General features: G+C 22.3%; 4 protein-coding genes across 4 annotated transcripts; 1 reads left to right on the forward strand and 3 right to left on the reverse strand. All coding sequences in view use genetic code 6, as the record gives it.

Moving 5' to 3' along the window:
* Positions 1-214: 214 nt before the first annotated feature.
* Positions 215-10608, reverse strand: TTHERM_000218559 (transmembrane protein, putative; the record flags this gene model as incomplete). The annotated part of the gene is made up of 10 exons (XM_012798729.1): positions 215-602; positions 656-1337; positions 1390-2087; positions 2151-2424; positions 2525-6925; positions 6982-7128; positions 7179-7223; positions 7413-7706; positions 8628-9515; positions 9571-10608. The coding sequence occupies 10 exons, from the start codon at positions 10606-10608 to the stop codon at positions 343-345; spliced, it is 8727 nt and encodes a 2908-aa protein (XP_012654183.1). The 3' UTR covers positions 215-342.
* Positions 10609-12577: 1969 nt separating this feature from the next.
* On the forward strand, positions 12578-18413 carry TTHERM_00218560 (hypothetical protein; the record flags this gene model as incomplete). Its single annotated transcript, XM_001020528.2, has 3 exons — positions 12578-13037; positions 13116-13627; positions 13806-18413. The coding sequence occupies 3 exons, from the start codon at positions 12578-12580 to the stop codon at positions 18411-18413; spliced, it is 5580 nt and encodes a 1859-aa protein (XP_001020528.2).
* A 507-nt stretch (positions 18414-18920) lies between these two features.
* TTHERM_00218570 (hypothetical protein) lies at positions 18921-20341 on the reverse strand (the record flags this gene model as incomplete). The annotated part of the gene is made up of 4 exons (XM_001020529.3): positions 18921-19094; positions 19550-19715; positions 19950-20049; positions 20260-20341. 4 exons carry the CDS (start codon positions 20339-20341, stop codon positions 18921-18923), a joined length of 522 nt encoding a protein of 173 aa, XP_001020529.2.
* A 490-nt stretch (positions 20342-20831) lies between these two features.
* Positions 20832-24082, reverse strand: TTHERM_00218580 (transmembrane protein, putative). Its single transcript, XM_001020530.2, has 8 exons — positions 23973-24082; positions 23782-23908; positions 22989-23676; positions 22228-22800; positions 22027-22177; positions 21822-21969; positions 21397-21759; positions 20832-21333 (listed from the first exon to the last, which is right to left on the reverse strand). The coding sequence occupies exons 1-8, from the start codon at positions 24062-24064 to the stop codon at positions 20926-20928; spliced, it is 2550 nt and encodes an 849-aa protein (XP_001020530.2). The 5' UTR covers positions 24065-24082; the 3' UTR covers positions 20832-20925.
* Between the last annotated feature and the right edge of the window lie 294 nt (positions 24083-24376).

The raw sequence follows: 24376 nt of genomic DNA on the forward strand, positions 1-24376 counted from the left end.
AAGAAACTAATTATTTAATACAGAAATTAGTAAAAAATAACTTTTATAAATATGATTAATTGATTTATTTATTATTAACTCAACAAAAAGATAAATAAAAAATATTATTTTTAAATTTACAATCATAATACTAAAAATATATATTATTTAAGTAGAGATAAAAATAATAATATCTCTATCTCTAAAAAAATTATTTTAAAAAGAAATTGAAAAAAAAAATTAATTTATAGATCACAAAAATCCTAAATTTATATATTATATAGATATACTTTTAAATAAAAAATAATAGTTTTAATATAAAATTCAACATCATTTATTTATTTAATAATATTAATGAAATGTTCATTCAATATGGTCAATATTGTGTAATTCATGATTGTTATCATTATTTGATTCAACTTCATTTTATTTTTATACTTGTTCTACAACATTAGTAAAATTAATGTTTTAAACTAAACTCTCTTACATTTATGAAGATTAATTATCAAACACATGTGCAAATATAGACTAGCTTTCATTATCACTAGCTGTTGCTTATCTACTAAATTTTTTATGAACTTTTGTATTGACTAATGCTAGCTAGAAATTCTCACCTCGGCTTTCTTATTTTATTATGATTTTAATAGTTTAGAAAAAAAAATTAAAATAAAATTACTTAACGAACTTTGCTTTGATAATTTAGAATATTTTGCCCATTTGCTTCTTAAATTTTTGCTTGAATTATCTAATTTAGTATTCAGACCTCTCAATTCAGTGTCAATACTTTAATTGGAAGTAGTAAATATTTAATTGCTTAAAGTTGGAGATTATAAAGTTGGAGATTATAAAGCAAATAATTATTTATTTTAAGGTGACTGCTATTAAGAGCAAAATAATGACTTGAAATTTTCTTACTCGTACAAGTTATTATTCTTTAAGTACTTTAAAAACTACCTAAATTTCTTCTAAACAGATTTTAACTTAATCAAAGCTCTAATTCTCTGTTTACTATCAATCTTTATGTTTTCTAGAAGTAAAGGATATTTTAGTTTTAGAGTATAAAACATCTCTTATAAGCAATTTCTATCTAATTTTTCTGCTGGAATATTTAATCTAATTAATCCACACACCAATTTAATAATAAACAAAATATTTAAAGTAGCTACAAAAATCACAAATAAAGCTTGCAAGACTACATTTTCATACAAAACATCAGGAGATAATGATGAAAAATATAAAGAGAGAGCACTAATAAGAGTAGACTATTATACCAAGTTGTTAAAATACTATTTTTTGAAGGGCTTTACTTTGAATACTACATAAAAGTTGATCAAAATTACTAAATTCATCATGCACACCTATTGAAAAAAAAATATATATAATAAATAAATTAATCTGAAATATGATTACTTTTAATTAGACATTTTGCTTTAACAAAATAGATAATAAAATCAATAAAGCTTTGTAAAGTAGTTTTAAGAACTCCCAATAATAATATTTCTCTTTATACCCGACAGATATAAAAGAGTATTCTATCTAGAATAAAATAGATCTTTTAGAATTTTTTTCTCTTAATATTTTTATGTAAAGGATCACTGGAATAATTATCACCCATATTATTAGCGCAGGTAGACTAAAGTATAGCACGTAAGGCTTATGCAAATTTTCATCAAAGCACTAAATAGTAAAATCTAAATCAAAATAACTTTTTTACCCTACATCTAAGCAGTTTAAAGACCTAGTTAGTAAAGTAATAGCCATAGGGAAAAAATATAAGTATATAAAAATAATAACAGTTTTTTTGTACTTTAAGAATTAATTTTAATTTTTGGTTAAGATACCGAAAAAAAAAAGGAAAAAGATGATATTGAAAGGTAATATAAATGACCATAAAATTTGATAAAACCAAAGAGGTTTTAAATTAGGATATTGTGAAAATAGGCAGTCTATTGATTTACTTACAACGCTCATAGAGTTTCCAGTTACTTAAAAAGGAAATTGGAACGAAAAAGGAAAAGGAAAAGTTGTCTGAAAAGTTACTACCAAACAAATAACTTAAATATGGTCTGTCATAATCTTTGAAAAGACCTCTTATCTGTCAGATAAACCTTTAAAGATAAAATTAAAAGTTAAATAATTATAAAAAATGCTAGATATATTTATGTATTTACAAGTTGTCCCTAAAAAGAGTATATTACACCTAGTTAAGTAGTGACCAACAAGCTTAATGTAAAATTGTTTTAAAATATTCTTGATGATGAAAAATAAGTAGAAAAAAATAAATAAAAAGATTATGAGGTTATTGATTATTATTTATTTTGTACTCTATTCACATTTGTAACAATTTCCTACACTATATAAGACAGCATATCTTTTACCCCATATTTCTCCATATGTATCACATTAATAACACAAAGGACCTATGTATCCTTCAGCACATAGAAACTATCAATTTAAATTTTTAAAAGGTAATTTTCAATTAATATATTTTACAAACTAAAAACATAAAATATCTTAAACAAATAAAGCTCATTAAATGAAATACCTTAGAATGAGGGTCTTGAGGTTGACATGAATAAGAATTAAAACTGCATTATATAATTTCATCAGTTAAGTTGCTTTATCTCCAATATCCATTTTTTAAATAAATATTTGACCCAATACATTTGATTGCAGAATCAGGACAAGTCTTGCAAGAATTCTCAGATAAATCCAAAGAGTATTTACCTTCTGGGCACATATCGCATATTATTGATTCACTAAATTACTTATAAACTTCTCCTACTGAGCACTAACCTAGTTATATATTTACTTCTAATTATAGTTAATTATCACTAATAATTATATTTCCTTTTGAATCAATTAATTAATTTTAATTATTTGACATTATCTGCAAAGCCATATTTTTAAAAGGCATATACATAGGCTAAACTCTTAGATTATAACCACCATTTATGTATTGCTTTGATTGTAACTATCCTGAGCATTGTATTTATTTATTCTATTCACACTCAATAGAAACACTAAGCTACCTAAGTATTAACTATACATCGCTACTATAATCAATTTGCTCTGTAGGTATAGGTACATATATTGGATGATTCTCTTCATCAAGAAGTTATATTTTTGAAAAAATAATTTCTTCACCACTTTTTGCATTATTTATAGAAACTGTTTATCCATTATATGAAACTTTACCTCTATTCAAAGAAATATTTGATGCATCTATTTTGATTTATCTTAAAACGGAACCTATATTCATACCATATAATTTGGCATAATTATTTTTAATTTGATTAGAGTTATTGATTCCTTACTAATATTCTAAAACAAAATCAGGTATAACTTAAGAATAATAAATTGCTCCTCCTATTAAAGCTTTATTTGAGTACAATTAAGTTTGATGCATTATAAGATTAACAAAATCAAGACTTATTGCTCCACCTGTAGAGAGGGCTGCTTGATTAAATATAAAATTGGTATTAGAAATTTCTAGCTTTCCAACATTGACTGTATTCATAAAATATATGGCACCACCATTTTTCTATTTGCATATATTATTTTGAAAGCTAGAGTCCTATATGTAAATTTGATTTGCATTAGAAACTAGCACTGACCCTCCTTGACCATTTTAATTAAAATTATTAGTAAATTTACAATCAGTTATGTTTACATTATTAGTTTAACTTATCTTCAAAATCGAAGAAAGCTAATTATTTATAACTTTATTTTTAAGTATTTTTGTTTATTTTAATGTAAAATAGAGGATATCTTATAAATTTATTAATGAATTGTCACCATGAAACCCATCAATAGAATTATCTTTTAAACTTGATTATGATATTACTACTTATCCTCCACTTTTTTATTAGCCAAGAAAAATGATTGAAGTTGAGCAATTAAGTGAGCTTAGATTTTGTATAAAACAATCTTAAAAGTTTGTTATACTAAATACAAAAGAATTGTTCTAAGATAAAATGTTATTCATTTCGATATATTCCATTTGTATCAAAGTTGATTGTAATGTGAATATATTGTTTAGAGAGTTGATTTATTTTAAATTCAAGTTATAGTAATTAGAAATGGATGAAATAGAATTAAAGTAAATATCACTAGAATTTTAAATTTCAAGATAAGAAAGAGAATATACTTAGCAAGTATATGATATACCTATTAATTCTAAAGGTTCCTACTATATCATAAATATTTCTTAACTCTAATTAATCTTAACTTATTAAATTTTAACTGTTACAACTCCTTAAGCATAAAGAATATAAGAGTTTGTTACATGATTTATGTAAAAACCTGTTGCGCTTATATTATTTGTAAGTGTTGTATTAATTAAATTAATATTTTATGATTATATTATTGAAATATTATAAGTAGCTAAGCTCAGTATTTGGTAAAGATAAAAAACTTAAATATGGGATGAATTTTATATGTAGATATTTCTTATTATAACTTCTGTAACATTTTTAATGTAAAAAGCAAATTATTATGAGGCATATAAACTGTTCATAAAAATTGAATCAATCAATACTTAGGTACAGTTAGTAATACTTATTTGGTTTAGCTATCCATTTACTCCTTAATTTATAATTATATCTTACAAATATACGCTATTTAAATTTGCTATAATTAAACTCTAATTCACTGTAAGATTAACATTCTACATTTAAAAGTTTTTCATCATACCATTTTAGTTTAGACTTACTTCGTTTAAAGATAATGTCATTTAATAAACATAGAAATTTTTTATGTATTGAAAATTGTTATAAGTATCTTACCAACAAATCAAATTTTGAAGCTAATTAGATTTAGAGATTAGTGTTAGCTCATATTAAGTGCTACTTTTTAGATTTTGAAAATTCTATGACTCAATATTTTATATACATTGACCATTTAAATAATTAATTTCAATTACTGAAAGTATATTTTAACTGCTTTTCAAACTGGTTAAGATTTGATTGATTTAAGATTAGGTATATACATATTCTAAGGCGCGATTCTGTTATTAAATTTGTATTGAGAAACTATTATCATTAGTAAGTGGAATAATTATTTTTTAAATATTTTAATATGAAGTGACTAAGAGAGTGAGAATTACAGAACCATTACTACCCTAAAAGAGATCAAGAGTTTATAGGACAGGAAAGTTTTAGTTGTTTTAAAATACTATTTCATAATTTGTACTTGTAGTACTCAGTTTTACTAACATTATCTAACTTTTTTAAATTATTAAAAAGTGATAATTAAAATTTATATTTATTATATTATTTGCTTCTACTAATCCATAGTTTATTGCTGGAAATTATTACTAAAAGCTCAAGCTATTGTATATTATTATATCCATTGGACATACTGAGTAGATGAAATTTTAGTCAAAAGTGATTCGAGCTTATTTTAAGCATGCATTTTATAAAATTGAAATTAGTTATAAAGACATATTGTATACATAAGTTTATCCTTCGTTAGTGACTGCGTATACAAGTTATCTAAAAGGATCACTTATAACATTCATAATATCTATATTATTAAATTGTATACTTTATATAATTTGTTAAGAAACTAAATCAAAAATCTGTAAAAGTGAGTTTGAATTTAATTTAGAAACAATAAAAATTAATGTTGAAGATTAACCTTATAAAGTCTAATCATTTAAATTAATTCTCTCTTCGAAATCAAAAGGGATATTCCACAAATTACTTTTATAATTCTCAATTTATTTTTATTGTATTTTAAATGAAAATTGAATAACCTACTCAGGACTCAATAATATTTAACTTTATTTGTTATTTTCTATACTATAAATTGTTAATTAGTTAATAGTAGGTAGCACAATATACTTACTAATTATAAAAGCTTATGATATATCTATTTATGTTAAGCTTGTAAGATTTACTTCTTTTAGGTTATTTTAAGTTAAATCAACAGAGCTTAGTTAAAAGTTTTATTTATATAATAATAAAATTTATTTTCTTGGTGAGTCAAGGAAATAATTATCAGGAACATTTTATAAATTAATTTATTAAGCTATTTAAAGCTTATAGATTTATAAATCGACATTTATAACAAAGAGCATATCAAAGACTATGTAAAGAAAGGAAGTAGGCGAAACTAAAAGAGGTTGTGTGAAATAAGGGAAAATATTATAAGTAGAGGGCTTGAATAGTAAAGTATCAATAAGAGTTGAACCCTTAAAAAGATTCAAAGAAAAGTTAACTAAACTATAGTATACTTAGTATTCGTTTGTTAAGATTATATTTTAAGTATCTTGATATTTCATTAAGTTGATCTCTGTTGTATATAGGACTTCAATTAAATCAAAACAAGTTATTGTATTCTTTGAATAGACAGTTAATATGTGGAATTACTCATTTAAATAGACATTTATGATAGAACTTGAGTCATAAGCTTGCAAAGTAAAGGTTTCAATAAACTACATTTATGGATATTATATGATAACAATAAAATAACTTGTGTATATAAATATCATATTTTTGTTCTCATCCATAAGAATTCCTTATGTGTCATTAAATTCAAAATCAAACTTATTTACTTCCTAAGATTGGTAATTACATAAATACATAATTGGAGTTTTGTCAACTACTATAACTGTTGCTTATTTCTTATAGAAATAAGTAGATCCTTTAGCAAATGAGCTTGCTGTTTTATAATTATTCAAATTACCATTTTATATAACAGATTTATAACTTATTTATTATAAACTTCCAGTTGTTGAAATCAAAATATCTAAATCTACATCATAAAAAAAATTTGTTTCATCAATAACATAGTCCATAATGTAGCTATTCAAAACAAAATTTTCACGGATAAAAAGTTAGTAGTTAACATCATAAAAATAAACAATTAACTCATTTTTAATATCAACCAAGGCATAGCTGTGCTATGTGTTTTATGTAACTTAAGCAATATTTATTTTTTACTAAAAAATAAAAGATTAATTAAAAAATAATTTAAATTATTCAAAATTATAATTACAAATTAAAATTAGAATGGCTTTCCATTAAAATAATATAGCTATAGAGTAGGATAGGAGATAATAACCAGATTGTTTTCACACTAAAGTTAATATCCAAAAGTATATGAACTGTTGATAGTGATCTATGTCTTGGATTTTAGCTTAATCTAAATTTTTATTTAATTCTTTTTTTAAAGTTTAAAAAAAATAAAATTACATTGATACTGAATAAACTTCCTCCTTGTATTTAAGCTACTATAATCTATTATTGATAACAGTATTAGTATGAAATTACTTTTGATTATAATTCAACTATTATGGATTTTTAAGGATTAGAATTTGAGTTAAATAAATAAAAAGTTGAACCCTTTATGAAAAAAACTATATTTTGTTGCCAATCTATGACTTATATTTAAAAGTCGAACTCATATTAAAATGGAATTTATGCTACCTTTGAGAAATGTTAAGAAATATCATAAAATAATAAAAGTTTAGCCTAATTATCATACATAAGCAAGTTATTTTAATTTTCTTGTAACATATTAACCTAAATTATATAATTCTATGTTAAATTTAAAACTCTCAAAGGCCTATTAAAAATATTTTTGTGCCAGTAAATTCCATTTTGTGACTCAAAATAGTGAATTTCGCTATCTCCTATTAAAGTCTATCCTAAATAATTATTGTCTTCTAAATTGCTTTTGATTATAACCATGTTGTTTATATCTATAACATTTCCATCTTTCTAAAAGTAGTTTAGATTTTAATCTAATGGTATAAAATAAGACTAAGAAAAAGGATATCGAAATGAATAAATTGTAGGACTTTTTGAATATAGTTATTAGAGAATTTTATTTTTCATATCAAATCTATATAAATAAAATTTATCTCCATATATTAAAAAATTGTCAACTTCATAGATAGTATATTGTAGTTGATCTTAAAACAAAAAAGGAACTTTTATCTAATAAAATGTAGCTAAGTCAAAAGAGTATATTGTTATTATATTATTCTAGCATAAAAATATTTCTTATGTATCTTTAAAAGTAATTACAGGTAGATAAATTGGGATATTTAACTTAGTATTTACATTTAAAAAAGACTTTTATTTAATAGAAAATGGGTAATAGTATGTTATATTTGTTAGGTAAATAATATCTATATTCGCCATAACAGGAAAATAATTGTTATTTGTAACAGTAAAAAATCTAGTAATTTGTTGATAAATTTAGTCAATCTTTTAAGATTAAGAAATTTATCCAATCGACAAATCAAGAGTATTAATAATTTTATTTTGGCTTGAATCAACAGATAAAAATATAATGTAATCATCATTTATGGTAATAAAATTACCAATTGAAAATACTGAAGGGTTTACAGTGGTAGTAAAAAAAATACTTTATTTCCCCAGATCATAGATATTAGAAGTAGATAAAACGACCAGTAATTTTCTTTTAGAAATATAATAATATTGACTGTACTACGATTTTTTATTATAATTATAAGTTAAAACCAGTGATTGTTTTGATATATCAATTATATATTCTTTTGTAGCAGCAATACTACTTAATTTACTCAATATAAAATAATCATTATTTATTTATCTCACTCTTGAAAAAGAATTTATATTTTATAAATTATTCATTTAATAAAATCTTGTGTTTACTCTTGGGTTTTTTTATAAATTTGGGAGATAGTAACTTATCTTTTGTACGCCTAAAATTGGATTTATTATATTTTGCTTAGAACTATAGAGATAAAATGAGTTTTTATCAGTTAAATTTTAAGTTGTAAACATACTTGAGTATAACACTAAGCTTGAATATGTCTAAGTCGTGTTATAGTAGAATATATTATACTGATATGGATCAAGTAATTGATCTTTTAGACTTAAATCAGTCATATTATATTATAGATTTACTAGTTATATGTATGAAACACCATAATTTTAAATTAAGTAAAATAATTAGACTATATTATTTTCTTTTATAAAAACAGTTGGATAAGATGAGGAAATGAATTGCAAATTATAAGTCTTATCAATTTATTGCATTAGATTTTATAAATTTGTATTATTTTAGTTATTGTTACTCAAAAATCCAGTAATATCAATAAAATAATCCATTTATGAGTTAGATATGTAAAGAATAGATTTTTTTAATGATGTTTCTTCAAAAATATAAAAGTTTGCTATTTAATATTAAGTAAGTAAAATTATCTATTGCACTTATGTTATTTGGGGATCTAAAATCATTAATGAAATATTATTAGAGGATGAGTTGTAAACAACAATTGAGTTAGTTACTTAACTAAACAAAAAATTGTAATAATTTCCTGATATATCCAAGATTTGTATTGTTTAATTATTCAAAGTTTGGTTTTGCAAAATAACTAGTTTTTATATTATCACTTATTTGGGGTTTTAATAATATGCTAAAGTAAAATTAGCAAAAATAGGAGTATTTTAAATAATAGTGAAACTTTTGGTCAAATTAAATTAAGCATCGGTGTAATTAGAAAGGATAAATGTTCTATTTTGTTGAAGAGTAAGTGTCTATTTTATAAAATAAATTTATATTAAAAATTTAACTTTTAATATTTTAATTTACTGATTGCATTTTTTGAGATTATAGTAGTAAGTAATACTTCGCAATAGGATATTAAACATAATAGTCCTACATAGTATAGCTAGAATTTAAATTGAGTTGATTTATTTACTTATTTAAAATATCGTACCAAACTAATGATTTCAGACCATTAGTATTTGATGTATAAGAGCCAGCGTAAAGAAAGACTAATTAATTTATAGAATCAACTAAATGAATGTAATAATCATATTAAAGACCACTTTAATCAAACTCTATTTATAGAGTCTAAAAATTCATAACTTAAAGTCTACTTCCAGCTGCACATCCTCCATAATACCCAGATATAAAACTTTAAGTGTTAGGCTCTGTTCCAGCTCCTTTTAAATATATGCTTGAATAATTGGGTATGTCTTATAGTATAAATTTTGAAATAATATTCATATTTATATCAACGATGGCAAAATTGCATTCCATAGCTCTCATTAAATACAAATTTTAACTCAAAGGTTGAATTTCTAAAACAGTTTTATTGAATGAAAAGTCTGATCTTTAATTTATCGTTAAGCATTATTGAGTTTACTCACATATCTAAGTCTATTTATTTTAATAGTATTAAGTAGGACAGTTCTAGGTGCATTAGTTGGCTGAGTATGGGTAATAAACAAAATCTGACCTTTCTTAGCAATTATTCTTATTAACAATACATTTATTGTTAATAGAATCTAAAGTTAAATTAGCATCGCATTAAGTGCACTCCTAATTACTCAAACATTTAATACAACCTGGTACTTAACATTTTATACATTAGTTTTAATCATTAAGTGTCTCACCAATTAAGCAATTCTAAACACATACTGATCTATTAGTAGAACTAAAAATGTATTATTGTGCACATTTAATACAAGATTCATTATCGTTATTAAAGCAGCTTTAACATTAATTTGAGCATTAGATACATGATTGAGTAGTTAAATCAAAAATTTAGTTTTCATCGCATTAATTAGCTAAGTACTGCTTAAAATAAGCATAGAATATCAAAAAAAACAATTTGAATTTCATATTTTTCGTTTACTTTTTAATATTGAGTAATTTTATTAAGTTTTTGTTTTTTTTAAATAATTTGATCTAAAGACTTGAATTCCAATATAAATGTTGTTTTTTCATTAATAATCCCCAAATTGATCACTAATTATCACTAAATTTAAATTCAGTAGTTTTCTGTTATTTTAAGCATTGAAGGTTTGACTTTTATTTAATCAATAATAAAAAGTGAATTATTAATTAAAAATTTGTAGGTAAATGATGTTTTTAACGTACTTTAATTTTAAGTTATTATTTATTTAGAGATAATCCTTGATTAAAATTCCGCTGACATAGTACATCATTTCATACGAATTTAAATAAGTTATTATTTAAAAATTGATTGCTAGAATTCTTCTTGCTATTTTCATAAATCGGAATTTATCAGATCCACCGTTGATTTATATTAAAAGTAAATTCCTTTTAATTATTTAGACAAAATAAATGTTTTTTATATTCAATAAAATTTAATTATAATATTTAAATATAGAAAAAAGAAAGAAAGCATAAAACATTCATTTTTTACTTGAATGTTTAAAAAATGTGTAAAAAATTTTTTTAGGTTCAAAATTTGAGAAAAGGCATGAAATGAAATAAAAAATTTAAAACAGAATAATAAAATTAATTAAAATATAGAATGAAAAAGACTATCATAAAATTATAAAAATTTAACAAAATATCACCATTTATACCTATACAATTGGCGATGTAATAATTTCAGGACTGGCAATACTTAAAATTAATAAGAGACTTAGCTTTTTTTAATATAAAAATATTAGATTGATGAAGTAGACTAAATACATTTAAAAAGCTAATTTTACAAATTTAAATAACTTATTTATAGTTATTTTATTATTAAAATGGATTTTAAATTATATCAAATTTTAATAAGAAATTTTTACAAGGAAATACATTTGCTCTTTTAAACATGATATTTAAAATAATTAAATTACTTTTAAAAATACATCAAATAATTTAACTTAAAATTTTTATTAAAAGGTCTTTTATTAATTTATAAAAACAATTTACAAGTAAACATATTTTTTAAATTTTAAGTTTGATATTTAAAGCAAAAATTGTAAACTTTTTATTTATCATAAAACATTAATTATTTTTTAGAGAATATTTTTAATAAAATATTTTTCTTATTCAAATTAAATTTATAAATTAAAAATTTTAAAAAACAAATAATTACGAAAGTTATATATTTTTTATTTTAAATAATTTTATATCATAAATATCAAATAAATTTATATTTATTTATTAATTTTTTAATTTTTAAGCACATTTACTTCTAATTGAAATCATAAAACATATGGATTCAACTTAAAATATCTAAAATCTTTTTAAAAATTTTTTAGCCATTTTATCTTATAAAATTCATTTTAACAATCTAAATATTCCTAAATAATTATATATAAATGTCTTTTTGTTTTTAAAAAATTATGTTTTTATCTAGCATTTTTTTTTTTTGAGTTTTAAATAAATTAGTATTTTTTTGACCAATATACTTATTTAAAATATCAAATTTATATTTGATATCAAAACTGCAAATCTTTCAATCATGATAAATATTATAAATTGATATATAGATAGATAGTTTGATACAAAAATAATTAGATAAATTAATAGATAATTTAAATAATTGTAAAATACTATTTTATTTAGTTTTTTTACTTCTTTAATTTATTTTTAAAAATTGAATTTAATCTTTTTATAAACATTTTACTGTAATTAAAGTTTTTTTATTTATCTTTAAGTCTAAAGCTTTTTTAATAAACATTAAATACCATATATTTTTATTAAGAAGTTTAAAATAAATTTTTTAGGTTGGTTTTAGAGATGAGATATAAGAATAAAAAATATAAATAAATTTTAGGAATAGCTTATAATCTTTGTATGGATGGTGTTACTAATATTTGTAATTTAGTTAATATTTTTTAAGAGAATGTATGAAATAATAAAGTTTTTTGATTGTTAACCTTAAAATAATAATATTAGCAATAATTAACTTATATAATAACAAAGCAAAGTAGTAATTATCAAACTCTTACTTCTGTAGAAATAAAAGAAGTAAAGATCAGTAAATATATTAGTAGTTATAGGAGACAAATCTAAAATTATAGAAATTTTTACTTAAGAGCATTTTTTTAATAAAAACAGAAAATATTTTTTCATAAAATTCACATTTTGTAGTTACGCTCTCAACTTTTGTTAAAAGATAAGTTAAATTTTATATATAGATTGTTCGTTCATAAAAAATTTAGTTGAAAAGGAAAGTTAAAATTCTGGCAGGAATTTATTTAGCAAAATGGCAACCGAATAAGAAAGCGATGATATATGGGACAATTTACAATCAATTTTTTCAGAAAATCCTTAAAGATTTTTTAACATTCTGTCAACAATTAGTATAATTTTTATTAACTTTATTCATATTTTGTTTAAATTAAAGAATAATCAGAGTGTTAATATATATTTATTTACAGATGAAGAGCAAGGACTAAAGATGTTCAAAGCAATTAACTTGATTAGAGATGAGATAGTAATGATTAGGGAGATGGTGATACAGAAAGGATAAATAGAGTTTATTAAGAAAATGAATACTATTCATTCAAATAAGAGCAAACAATAATTTGAAATCAAAGTTTTTGATAAATATCTGTGTAAAAAAACATTAGATAATGCTTCAATATGGCTTGAATTAGAATATTGTTAAATGGGTAGTATTCACGAGTTAGTGTAGATTACAAAATTAGCATTTAGTGAAGGAGAAATTGCTTTTATGGTAGATCAAATTATGAAATATTTGCAAGAACTATAAAGAGATGGGCTTTTAAAAGATCAAAGACCGTTATTAGATAGTCGTCATTTATTTTTAACGAATTAAGGAGTATTAAAAATTTTTCCTTTTCCTCTTTTCAGTTAATTAGTGAAAAATGAAAATCTTGTTTCAGAAATAAACAGTGAACTTATTTAACTCATAAGTTTTATGGATAATGTAAATAAATTTATTTAATACCTTTTTTATTATTAAAACTATTTTTTATAAAATACTTCAAATTGGTTATTCCATTTATCATTACTAATTTACTTTTAATAACGTTCATTCATCTTATTATTAATAATTAAATTAATAAATAAATGATGAGTTGTTTTTATTTTTTATTTTTACTCAGAATATATCAGGAAATGAAGAAAATTTTTCTGAGGGGATCAAGATTTTAGTTAAAGCTCTCAAATAAGATTAGGATTATTCATAGATTTTAAAGACTAAAATCATTTAGGAAAATAAAGATAAATTCGAATATATAAAGCGAAGCATATACAGTACAAGAAAGAGGGCAATAGAAAATTATAGGAAAACAAGTATGAGCAAATTTGTACCAGATACTCTCAAAAATGGATAGAATGATTCTTAATAATTGAATTCTTAACAGTAGCTTAATATAAACGAAGGCACTAATTAAGATAGTTAAAAAAAGTAGATAAATTTTAATGGAAATGAGTATGAAGAAACAAATAGTGATGGCTCTCCTAACATAAAAGATTCAAAATTTCAAAGAGACAATAAGACTTTACAAAATAATTATAGAAGTAACCATATGCCTCACAGAAAAAACTAGTTTAGCAATCAGTATTAAGAGTTGAGTTAAGATTTAAAAGACATCAGCTAAATAAATGTGTTTTAAAACCCATATTTTTCTTCACTTGAAAGCAACGGTAGTATTTGCCAATATCTTATTAATTCTTAATCAATTTAGTCAAAAAATACAAATAACTACCCTAGCTTTTTAATTTAAAGTGGTGTAGGTGCTTTAGATTTTTATAATTTAAATGATATAAAAAGTGTTACAGATAGGAGGTTTGAAGATGAAGAAAGGGAGAATTAGAAAGAAATAATATTGAATTAAAACTAAATTACTGATAATCAAGTTAATCATTAAAAAACAAATAGTGAACTGATTATAAATAATAATGAATCAAAGGTCTAATAATAGTAAGCAAGTACTTGTATTAAAATTAAGTAATTTTTAGAAAATCGCTCAGAAAAAAAGTTGAAGTTCAAATTATTTGTAATGGATAAAAAAGATTAGGATATTTCTCAAGAAAATACTTAAACTAATTAGGAAGAAAATAGCAGCAAAAAAATTTATTAAAATCTAGAAATTAGTAAGATTAAATCAGATTAAATTCAATAAAATAGCCCAAAAAATTACTGCTTTTCACCTTCAAAAAATATAGATTTAAGCAATTAAAGTTTCATATCCCCAGATAGAGAGAGCAACTTTTCTAGTGGAAGTTGTAAAATTACAGCAAGATCAGAAAGATAATTTGGATAAGTTTAATAGGAATTAGTTACTGAGGCAGATCAGTTGATTAAAAATTAAAATAATGACCAAGCAGCTCATAATATGTTAAATGATAAATTAGATTGCTAGTAAATGAATGAGGTTAATATAATTCTTGAAGAGTCTTCAGAGATAGCTTCATCGTTTCCATAAAGCCCATATACAAATAGGAAAATAAGTTAGAATGCATCTGATAGCTAAAAAAAGTATTCTCCAAAACTTGAATTTGTAGATTTACATTCAATAAATTTGAAAGGAAAAATAAGCAGTTCAAGCGAAGATAAATAAAATTAGGAATAAGAGAGTAGAAAATACATAACTTTGGAGCCTATTTAAGATTAATTATTAGTTAATAAGATTGACCAATAAGAACAAGAACCTAAAATACTAACAAATAAATCTAATTTTATTTAAAGGGTAGAAAATTGCAGATATGAATCTTAACAAAAATAAGATAGTAAATAATAATGTGATACAGAATAGTACAATACAAATGAAGTTATTGTTTAGGATGATAACTTTGAATCATTTGATATTAGGGGAGATGACGATTATGATGACTATGATAATCTCGATGAAGATTATGAATATGATAAAAAGTTATATGAGCCTATTTCGTCTCTCATTCCACACGAATATGAAACTTTTGGAGGAGGTTCTACAACAGTAGCTCCTACAAACGAAGGAACAAATATTGGGTTATCAGAGAGAAATGGGGATTGCATAGAATAAACATTTTAAAAAATAGAAGAGTTTCAGGAATAGGAGTTTGTTGTAAGCTGTATACCAACTTCTAGATGCAATCATATTGCTGAAACAAAATATTAGCAAAATAAAAACTCCCTAAAGTTTAATCAAGATAATCCTAGTGTATCATAAGGCCTTGATAACTCTTAACAATAGGAACTATCGTAAAGTGATAGCGAAGATGAAGAAGAAATAAACTCAATACAATCTAATTTAGCAGAAGAATGGAGAATGAAAAAACCATATGCTTTTCCTTCCAACGGAAATATGGGAATATACATTGAGTAATCTAAATAAAAATAAAGATATCAAATGAAGAGAAGTAACTCTGAACATATAGATATTTTCACACTCAAGGACTATATGATGTAAAAAAGAAACTCCTCCCCTGCAGGAAAACAATTTAAAAAGACAGAATCTCCTAAAGTAGAAATGCCTAGTTGTGTTCATTCTCCTGAGAGTTCAGCATCTCCAAGTTCATCTAGTAAATATTAAAGTGAAAGATAGCCCTTTTAGATAAGAAACCTATAGTAAATTGTTTGCCACTCTACCTCATCTAAGAATGATTCAAGGAAGTATGCCTATAGGACAAACGATGCTGATGATATAGATTAAGAAAGTACAACATTACACAATCCTACAGATTGCAATGATACTTTTTAACAAATGGCTTCAAATGAGTAGAATTATAGAAAGTAAAATGAAATAGAAGATGAATGTCATCTAAGCAATTACTAATCAAAAAAAAGAAATCTATCTACTCCTTTTACTAAAAATTAAAGAAAGCCTATTTTCTCAGATATTTAAACTATCAATTCAAGGTCATAATCGAGAAATTACTTCTATGATTCAAAAGAGTACGATATTAATCCTTTAACATCAAAGCAATCAGATTAAAAACAAATCAATTTAAGCAGCCAAAGTTATTCAATCAATAACTAATACACTAAAAGCAAGAACTCAAATGCAGCAGTTAACTATAAAAATCGTAAAATTAATGAAGGTTCTATAGATATTTCCACTAATTAATCGTATTGCCAAAATTAATCTATAGGCTCTAAATTGTTTCCAACCCAGTAATCAAGTGAGAAAGATATTAGCTTTATCAAGAATAACTTATTTGCATAAATAGAAAACATAAATTACTAATAAAATCCAGCTGTTTCTTAATCAAAAGCTTCTTAAAACTTTAATATCATTAATTAATCTCTAAATATATGTTAAGATTAAAAATTTTCTGAAATTGGCAATCAAAATAGTTATTTATAATTAGAATAAACTCCTAAATAATCTGCCTAAAAATTTACTAACTAATTATCAGCTAAATCAAATTTGATAATATCATCATAATAAGAGAATTAAGTCTAATAAAAATAGAATTAGATTACCACTTAGTAGAGCAATTACTATCTATGTGATGGAAATTATTTTTAAGCATAGTCATGTCAAAATGCTTTTCGTTAGTAGATATGTTTCGATCATAATTAAAAAAGCTAAATCTCTTCAGCCTAAAATTTAGATTAAAACTCTTTATTATCTCCATCAAATATAATATTAGACTCTAACAATTCTTAAAACCGCTAAGCTTCTTTGCAAAAATTGTAGCAAAAAAACTAACAATTTTAATAGTAGTAATAATAATAATAATAATAGTAACAATAACAATAATTATAGTTTGTTTAATATTCAATCAATTAATAAAATCAATTGTATAACTAAATGTAATACAACTTTCAAAATCACTAGTAATAATAGTAAAATAATAATTAGCAACCTAAGCTATCAATGTAATTTAATTAACCTACTCAATAAATTTATTAAAATAATATTGTCAACGCCCATGCTTAATAGAATATAAATACAAAATTATAGGATACTATGTAAAGCTAGCAATAACTTCAATTACAAAAATAAAATAACATAAATAATTAATTAAATCCACCTACATTTTATAATAATTAAAATAATTTATAGCAGGTTTCAGAAAAAAAATAGTAGCTCTCCATGCTATATAACCCATTAAATCCAATAAATTAGCTATAATAACAAAATAATTACTATTAATAAATTTCACCAATACATTAATAGCAATAAAAGTAAAATTAAAACATCTAATTACCATAAAATACAAATAGGCCTACTTCAACTGAAAAAATAAATTTAATTTCATAAATGGGGGGTAACAGTAATCATCTTATATAAATGCTATTTCCCAGCAATATGAAAAAGCCAATTTTGGATTAGACTTTAAATGAGTAAATAAGTAAAAGAAAGTATGGTAAAGATTTGACAAATAAGTTTAATGAAGAGGGAGAATACACTGGAGGAAATAATAATCAAAAAATGTTTGAGTAGGGAATCAGGTAGCTAGGACTTAACTAAAATATGGAGATCTTTGACACTTTATCTACAGATGAGTCTGTTTAAGTGAAAGGGGTAAGTTTGATGAGACCTGGTTTAATTCATAGAAATAACGAAGAAAGTTAATAATAAGATTAATAACAATAACAACAACTTAATAGTGCCAAATTTTAAAACCAAAGTAATTCAATAGCAAACAATAAGCAATTTAGCTACTAAATAAATTAAATTTAGAATAAACAAAATAATTAATAAAATACAATAAATAATAATAATAGCAATAATTAATAGTATAGTAGAAATATAGCAAACAAACTTTTTAGTTGATCAAAAATGTGCATAGTTAATTTAATCATAATTCATTGATTAAATAAAGAAATATTCCTTATATAAATCTATAAATTTAAATTTGTTTTATATTTATTTTAAAGCTATTATTAGCTTTGATTCATTCATTTTCCTTGATATAAATGTAATTTATTGTTAATTAATAAAATTAAATATTTTAGCACAGTGATCCAATAATTCGAAATTCAATCTAAAAATATTAATTAATTGCTCTTTTTATTTATTTATCTATTAATTAAAGAAATTGAAATACTTTTAATTAGTTTTATTAATTGTTAGCAAATATATATTTTTCACTAAATTTATTCAATTTGATGGAATTATTAAAGTTAGTCAAGAAGGATTAACAAAGTTAAATGTAACATAACAGATAACAGAAAATATTTGGTAGTTACAACTAACTTTATTTTGATTTAAGTTTATTATAAGCTTGCTAAAACTCTAATTGTGCTTAATAACTAAACTGAGATATTTTTTATTTATTCCTCAAATACCAGGTGAGTAGAGAAGGTTATCAGAGACTAATTCAGTTCTAAGAGCCTTAAGGTGAGCTTCCTTCTTAGCTTAGGCGAAATCGAAAACAGTGAAGTTATATTTTTTAGATAATTCACAAACTGTATTGTTATTAGCAATAAATTTAGGTTCCCAAACAGAGTAAGTCTATTTAAATTATTTAAGGGTAAAATATTTAGGCAATAAAAAATATATTTTAATAAAAATGATTGTAATGATTATGATTTCTATTGATATTAGTTAGATAATATCATTTTAGATAAATTTTAGCTTATAGAAAATAGAAGTTTTTTTTATATAGCTCACAATCATTTCAATTTATTTAATTTATACTTAAAACCTTAATATCCACTTTATTATGCAAATTAAAACATGTTGGATTTCATTATAAATGCTATTTTTTTAAGTTTAAGTGATACTAAACTTAAATAATGTATATATAATTAGACTAGATTTAGCATTTTATCTACTATATTTATAAGTTGAGATTAGTAGTTATCAATTATTATATTTGTATTAATATTTGCAAGAAAAAGAGGATATTAAGGCTTTAAGCTATACAAAGCATTGACTAAATAAATCAAAAAGCTATAAAGATATACTAATTAGTTGCCAACGTAGTAAAGGAATGGGCAGATAAGAAGGGATAAGCCAATGTTCAAGACAGGTCTAGAATAGATTCTAGTTGAAATATATGGGAAACCGACTAAACCGATCAAACCAGTCAAACTACCAATTAATCTAGCCTTAGTGCTAAGATTATCAGAACTATAAAATATTATAAAATTAACAAAATTTAGATATAAAATATGTCAAAAAATATTTTAAAATTGCTTTTATTTCATAATAAATTGCATTCTAACAAGCTATTTATTTTTTTAAGTTGATAGGATCTTATATTATAAATTTTTTTAGAAAAACTATCTACGAAAGCTTTTTAGAAGTGTATTTATGATGCAATTAAAGTAATTATTCATTTTAGTATAATAAAAAGGTGTTTACAGTTCTTCATTAAATTTAACTCTATCAACGGGGTCTAACTTTTCAGGTACCTAGTTAGCAATGAAGTAGAAAATCAATTTCTTTCTTTCTTCAAGAGAGGCTAATATAATTTAAAAATAAGTTTATGGATACTTATTTGCAAGGAATTCTAATATGAAAAAGATTGGTGAATTAATACAATCAAGTGATAAGAATCAACTAAACTTTGCTTGATGTTTCTTCAATTTGATTGTATTTGAAAAGCTATTTTCGTAATAATTTGCATTCATGCTTTTTGCTTGCTAATATCAATAATTAATCTGAGTAGTACCTAACATAAGATTGTCATGGTTGATGAAGTAACCATTACGGGTCTTGTGTTGCTAATTGTAGAATAAAAATTCGAAAACCATTTCTTCTTTTATTGAATATTTTTTCTTTTCCTTTTCTATCTATACCTTAAATAATTTTATTATTTTCTTTTTCCTTTTTAATTAAATTTTTCTTCAAATCAAATGATACAGAAATCCTTTTTCTTTTCTTAATTTCATAAATAATGAGTAATGAATGAAAGAGATCTTAGTTATTTATTTATTTTCAATTGCTTCATTATGTGTTTTATTTGTATAGATATCTTCATTAAACTTTATTTTTTTAAAAAATATTTGCTATATAAAAACACAATAAAAATAAATATAATTGAATATCTTTAGTAATAATATAGCAATTAATTATACTGTACGTACGATGAATAAAATTCTAAATAACAAGAAACCCAAAATTATTTTTAATTTTAAAATATAACATTTTAATAGTTTTTTTTTTTGTATTTGCCTTATATAAGAAATGAAAAAATAAATTATTTATTTTAAATAACTTTTGTTTGATAGATAAATTATTTTTATGTTCTAATTATGTATAAATTGTGCATGACATGAGATCTAATATATATATATATATATATATCTATAAGTATAATATATGTACAATAAGTAATTCAAAAAATATTTTTATTAAATTTTCCTAAAAGTTAACTAGATAATTGTGAATTTAGAAAAACAGTTTATTTTTTGATAGAGATATTATTTTTAGAGATTTCTAAATAAAGGTTTATTAAATTGAGAATACTATCTTCAATGAAAAATGATTTTAATTCAAATTCACTAAATTATTTTGAAACTTTATTATTTTTTTTATCAGGTTATCTATACATTTCATCTTTCCCTCTTTTTGAGATATCAAAATAATCATCACAAATTTAATTGAATAGTTTTATTAATATTTCTTAAGTGTTTGTTAATGAAAGTCTACCTTCTAACTCTAATTGTTTTTGATTTAGTAATTAAACAGAGAATTTTCTCTACTCAGCCATGTATAAGTTGACAGGGTTTAATTAAAAGTATGACTATCATTTTAATTTACATGTAAAAAAATAAAGAATCTAATTTTAATAATTTAAATAACTTACGTATTTTAATTCTATGTCTTATATTGCTGAATTTTTTTAATCATTTTATTAAGTAATTTTAGATTTAACAGAAGATAATTCCAATTCAGATAAATAATTTTAATTCCTTTAATCTTTTTTGATTTAATTTCGCTTATTCTATATATATTTATACAAGGTAATAAGGGTATTTATCAAAGTAGATACAACAGTTAATATGTTTATGGCAAGCTAAATTTTGAAATTTAAACTATTGTCTATTTGTAAACGTGATATTTAAGTAATAGATATGACTAGTAATCCTATAGAAAATTATAAATCTTAGAAACGACAAAGATCACTTGAGCAAAAATTTTATTTTAAATTATTCGATTTAAGCAACATCTAAGAAATATAAAAAGAATTATTAATATATTTTTATTAAATATAATTCTTATAAAAATTACCTTTTGAATATAGATAGTCAAAAAAATTGTTGCAAAGTAAAATATAATACTTAAAGGATTTGATTCACAAATAGCTATTGTATTGTAAAATATTTTAATTACGAAGACATACTACTTGTTTATTTTAATTTATTTTTTATTTTTATCCCTAATTAAAAATTAATTATAATTATTTAAATTAAAATGAGAAATATTAATTAAATACTTTGTGACTTTATTATAGAATTAAATGTAAGATGATTAGTTGCCAAATATTAAGTTAGATATGTTTATATTATATCGAGTATTAAACATTCTCATGGTATGGATAATAGGATACAAAAGATTTATAAACATATTCATCCACTCTATTTGCACTTTTAAAAAAGGATTTTAAAATCAATTTTAAGCTGAAATAATAACTTACTTTCACAAATGCGGTCACTTAAAATTACTAAGTACATTACTTCATTTAAAGATAATATTATAGGCAACACAATTATATAAATTAAGCTTATTGTTGATTTCTATGTAAAAATTTATTTAAATCCTCCATAGACTAAAAATCTAATAAACTTATTAATTATTTGAGTAATTAATGGTATTACTATTGATAATATGATAAACAGGGCTTTACTAGAGTTAGACCCAGAATTTCTAAATGAATTTAATGATGTAAGTTAAATTTTACTCAAGAAGAATATAGATAGAAAATTTATAAAAATTCCTGTGCATATAACTGCAAATATTTTTATCCATAACATTCTTAACTTAGATATATGTATGTGTTAGTTACCCCATATAATATCAGTAGGTTATTCTGGTTCAGAAATAGTAATACCTTCATACCATTCAGAAGGTTAGTAGAAAGTTTTTCCATCTTAACTTTCTATTTATTATTTTAATTTCCTATACTTCTATAAATACTCACCTTCAGTTTGCCAAAGCTCACTGAATTTACTGATAATTTTCTTCTGATATTATATTACTAACTATTTTTCTATTAAATTAATTTTTTTAATTCAAACTGAAATATGATCGAATAAAATTTAAATAAAGTTAATTTATTTTTATTGCTCAACAAATAAATATTATTTACTCTGAAGGTATTTTTTGATATTAATATTTTAAAAATAAATTTGTTGAATTAAATTTTTTGAAAAAAATATTTTAAATTTATTTATTTACCTTCAATGCTATCAAAAGTAATATATGCAATACCATTAAATAAATCTTAAGATTTTATTTCTTTTTCTTAGCGGCTGATAATTTTTTAGGCTAACCTCTACTAAAGAAAATTAACCTCAGATTTTTATTATGCTTTAAACTTTATCTTTGTGAGCTTATCAATTATTTTGATATCATAGCAAAAAGTTATACATCTTATTTTAACTCTTCTTGGTTTTTATATCAAATCAAAGTATAAAAGAATGTTTTCTTCTAGGTTATCTTCTGCTTTAATATTAGATATTTTAACTGTATAAGAAGTAGGACTTTTTTCTCCTTTGATTTGATAAATAAGATACTTGTTAGCAGAAATTTCAAATAAATCATAAATGCCAAATTTTAAACGAATAACTTAGCTAATTGTCAAGCATATAAAAAGTAAAATTTAGATTATATAGCTTTGATTTGAGTTAGTATCTGCAAATCCATTTGAAAGTTTGCAAATATACATAAAGTTTGTATCATCATCACAATAATTACTTGAAGTATTCAAGTAAATTTTATAAATTCCAAAGACCAAAAAAATTAATAGTAAAAATCCTAGCGAATATATCAAAAATGAACCGTACATAAAATATATTTCTCCCTTTCTCAAAATATATTAAAAATCAATAGGTTCAGTTTTCTTTTCATCTGATGTTTATTAATCCTTTATAAAAATAATAGTTCATGAATATTTGTAGTGACACTAACTAAAAGAGGAAAAATGATAAGAAATTTGTAACAAACTCAATTTATAAATGAAAAAATATACTTAAGAAATATTATCTTGATAGTGAGAAGCATACATTTAATTTAAGTGTATCTACTTCATTTACTATGGGTTAAAAATGTTGCTTGTGTGTTTATCAAAACCATAGTTAGATGTTTAAGATTTCCTTCTGTTATTAAAAAGGAGGATAAATAACCATTAAACAAATGATATGTTAATAATATTTTGATTACTCATATTTCTCGAGTGGATTGCTTTTAATTCTTCTTTATTGCGAGTTACTAACAATACTTTCATTTTATCTTTTAATGTTTATCTATCTCATACTAATTAATAAGCTATTGTTTTTATTATTTGTATAATTAATAAAATTACCTCAAAAAAAATTGTACTGAAAATTCTAAAAGTATTTTACAAAAAAAAAGTGAAAGGGGTTTTGATCTTTCAATATAAGTAAACCTTTAATAAAAATCAAGATAAAAATACTTAGTTATTGATGTTCATTTTCTTTCATATGTAATTCAAAATACAAGATAATTTAAATATTCACAACTATGAAAAAAAATATAATTTAAAAAAATAACAATATTCTAAATCATGATTTTAACTAAGCAACAAAATAAATAAATCTCAAAGA

Source organism: Tetrahymena thermophila (genome assembly GCF_000189635.1).
Source record: "Tetrahymena thermophila SB210 genomic scaffold scf_8254564, whole genome shotgun sequence".
NCBI classification, from domain to species: domain Eukaryota; phylum Ciliophora; class Oligohymenophorea; order Hymenostomatida; family Tetrahymenidae; genus Tetrahymena; species Tetrahymena thermophila.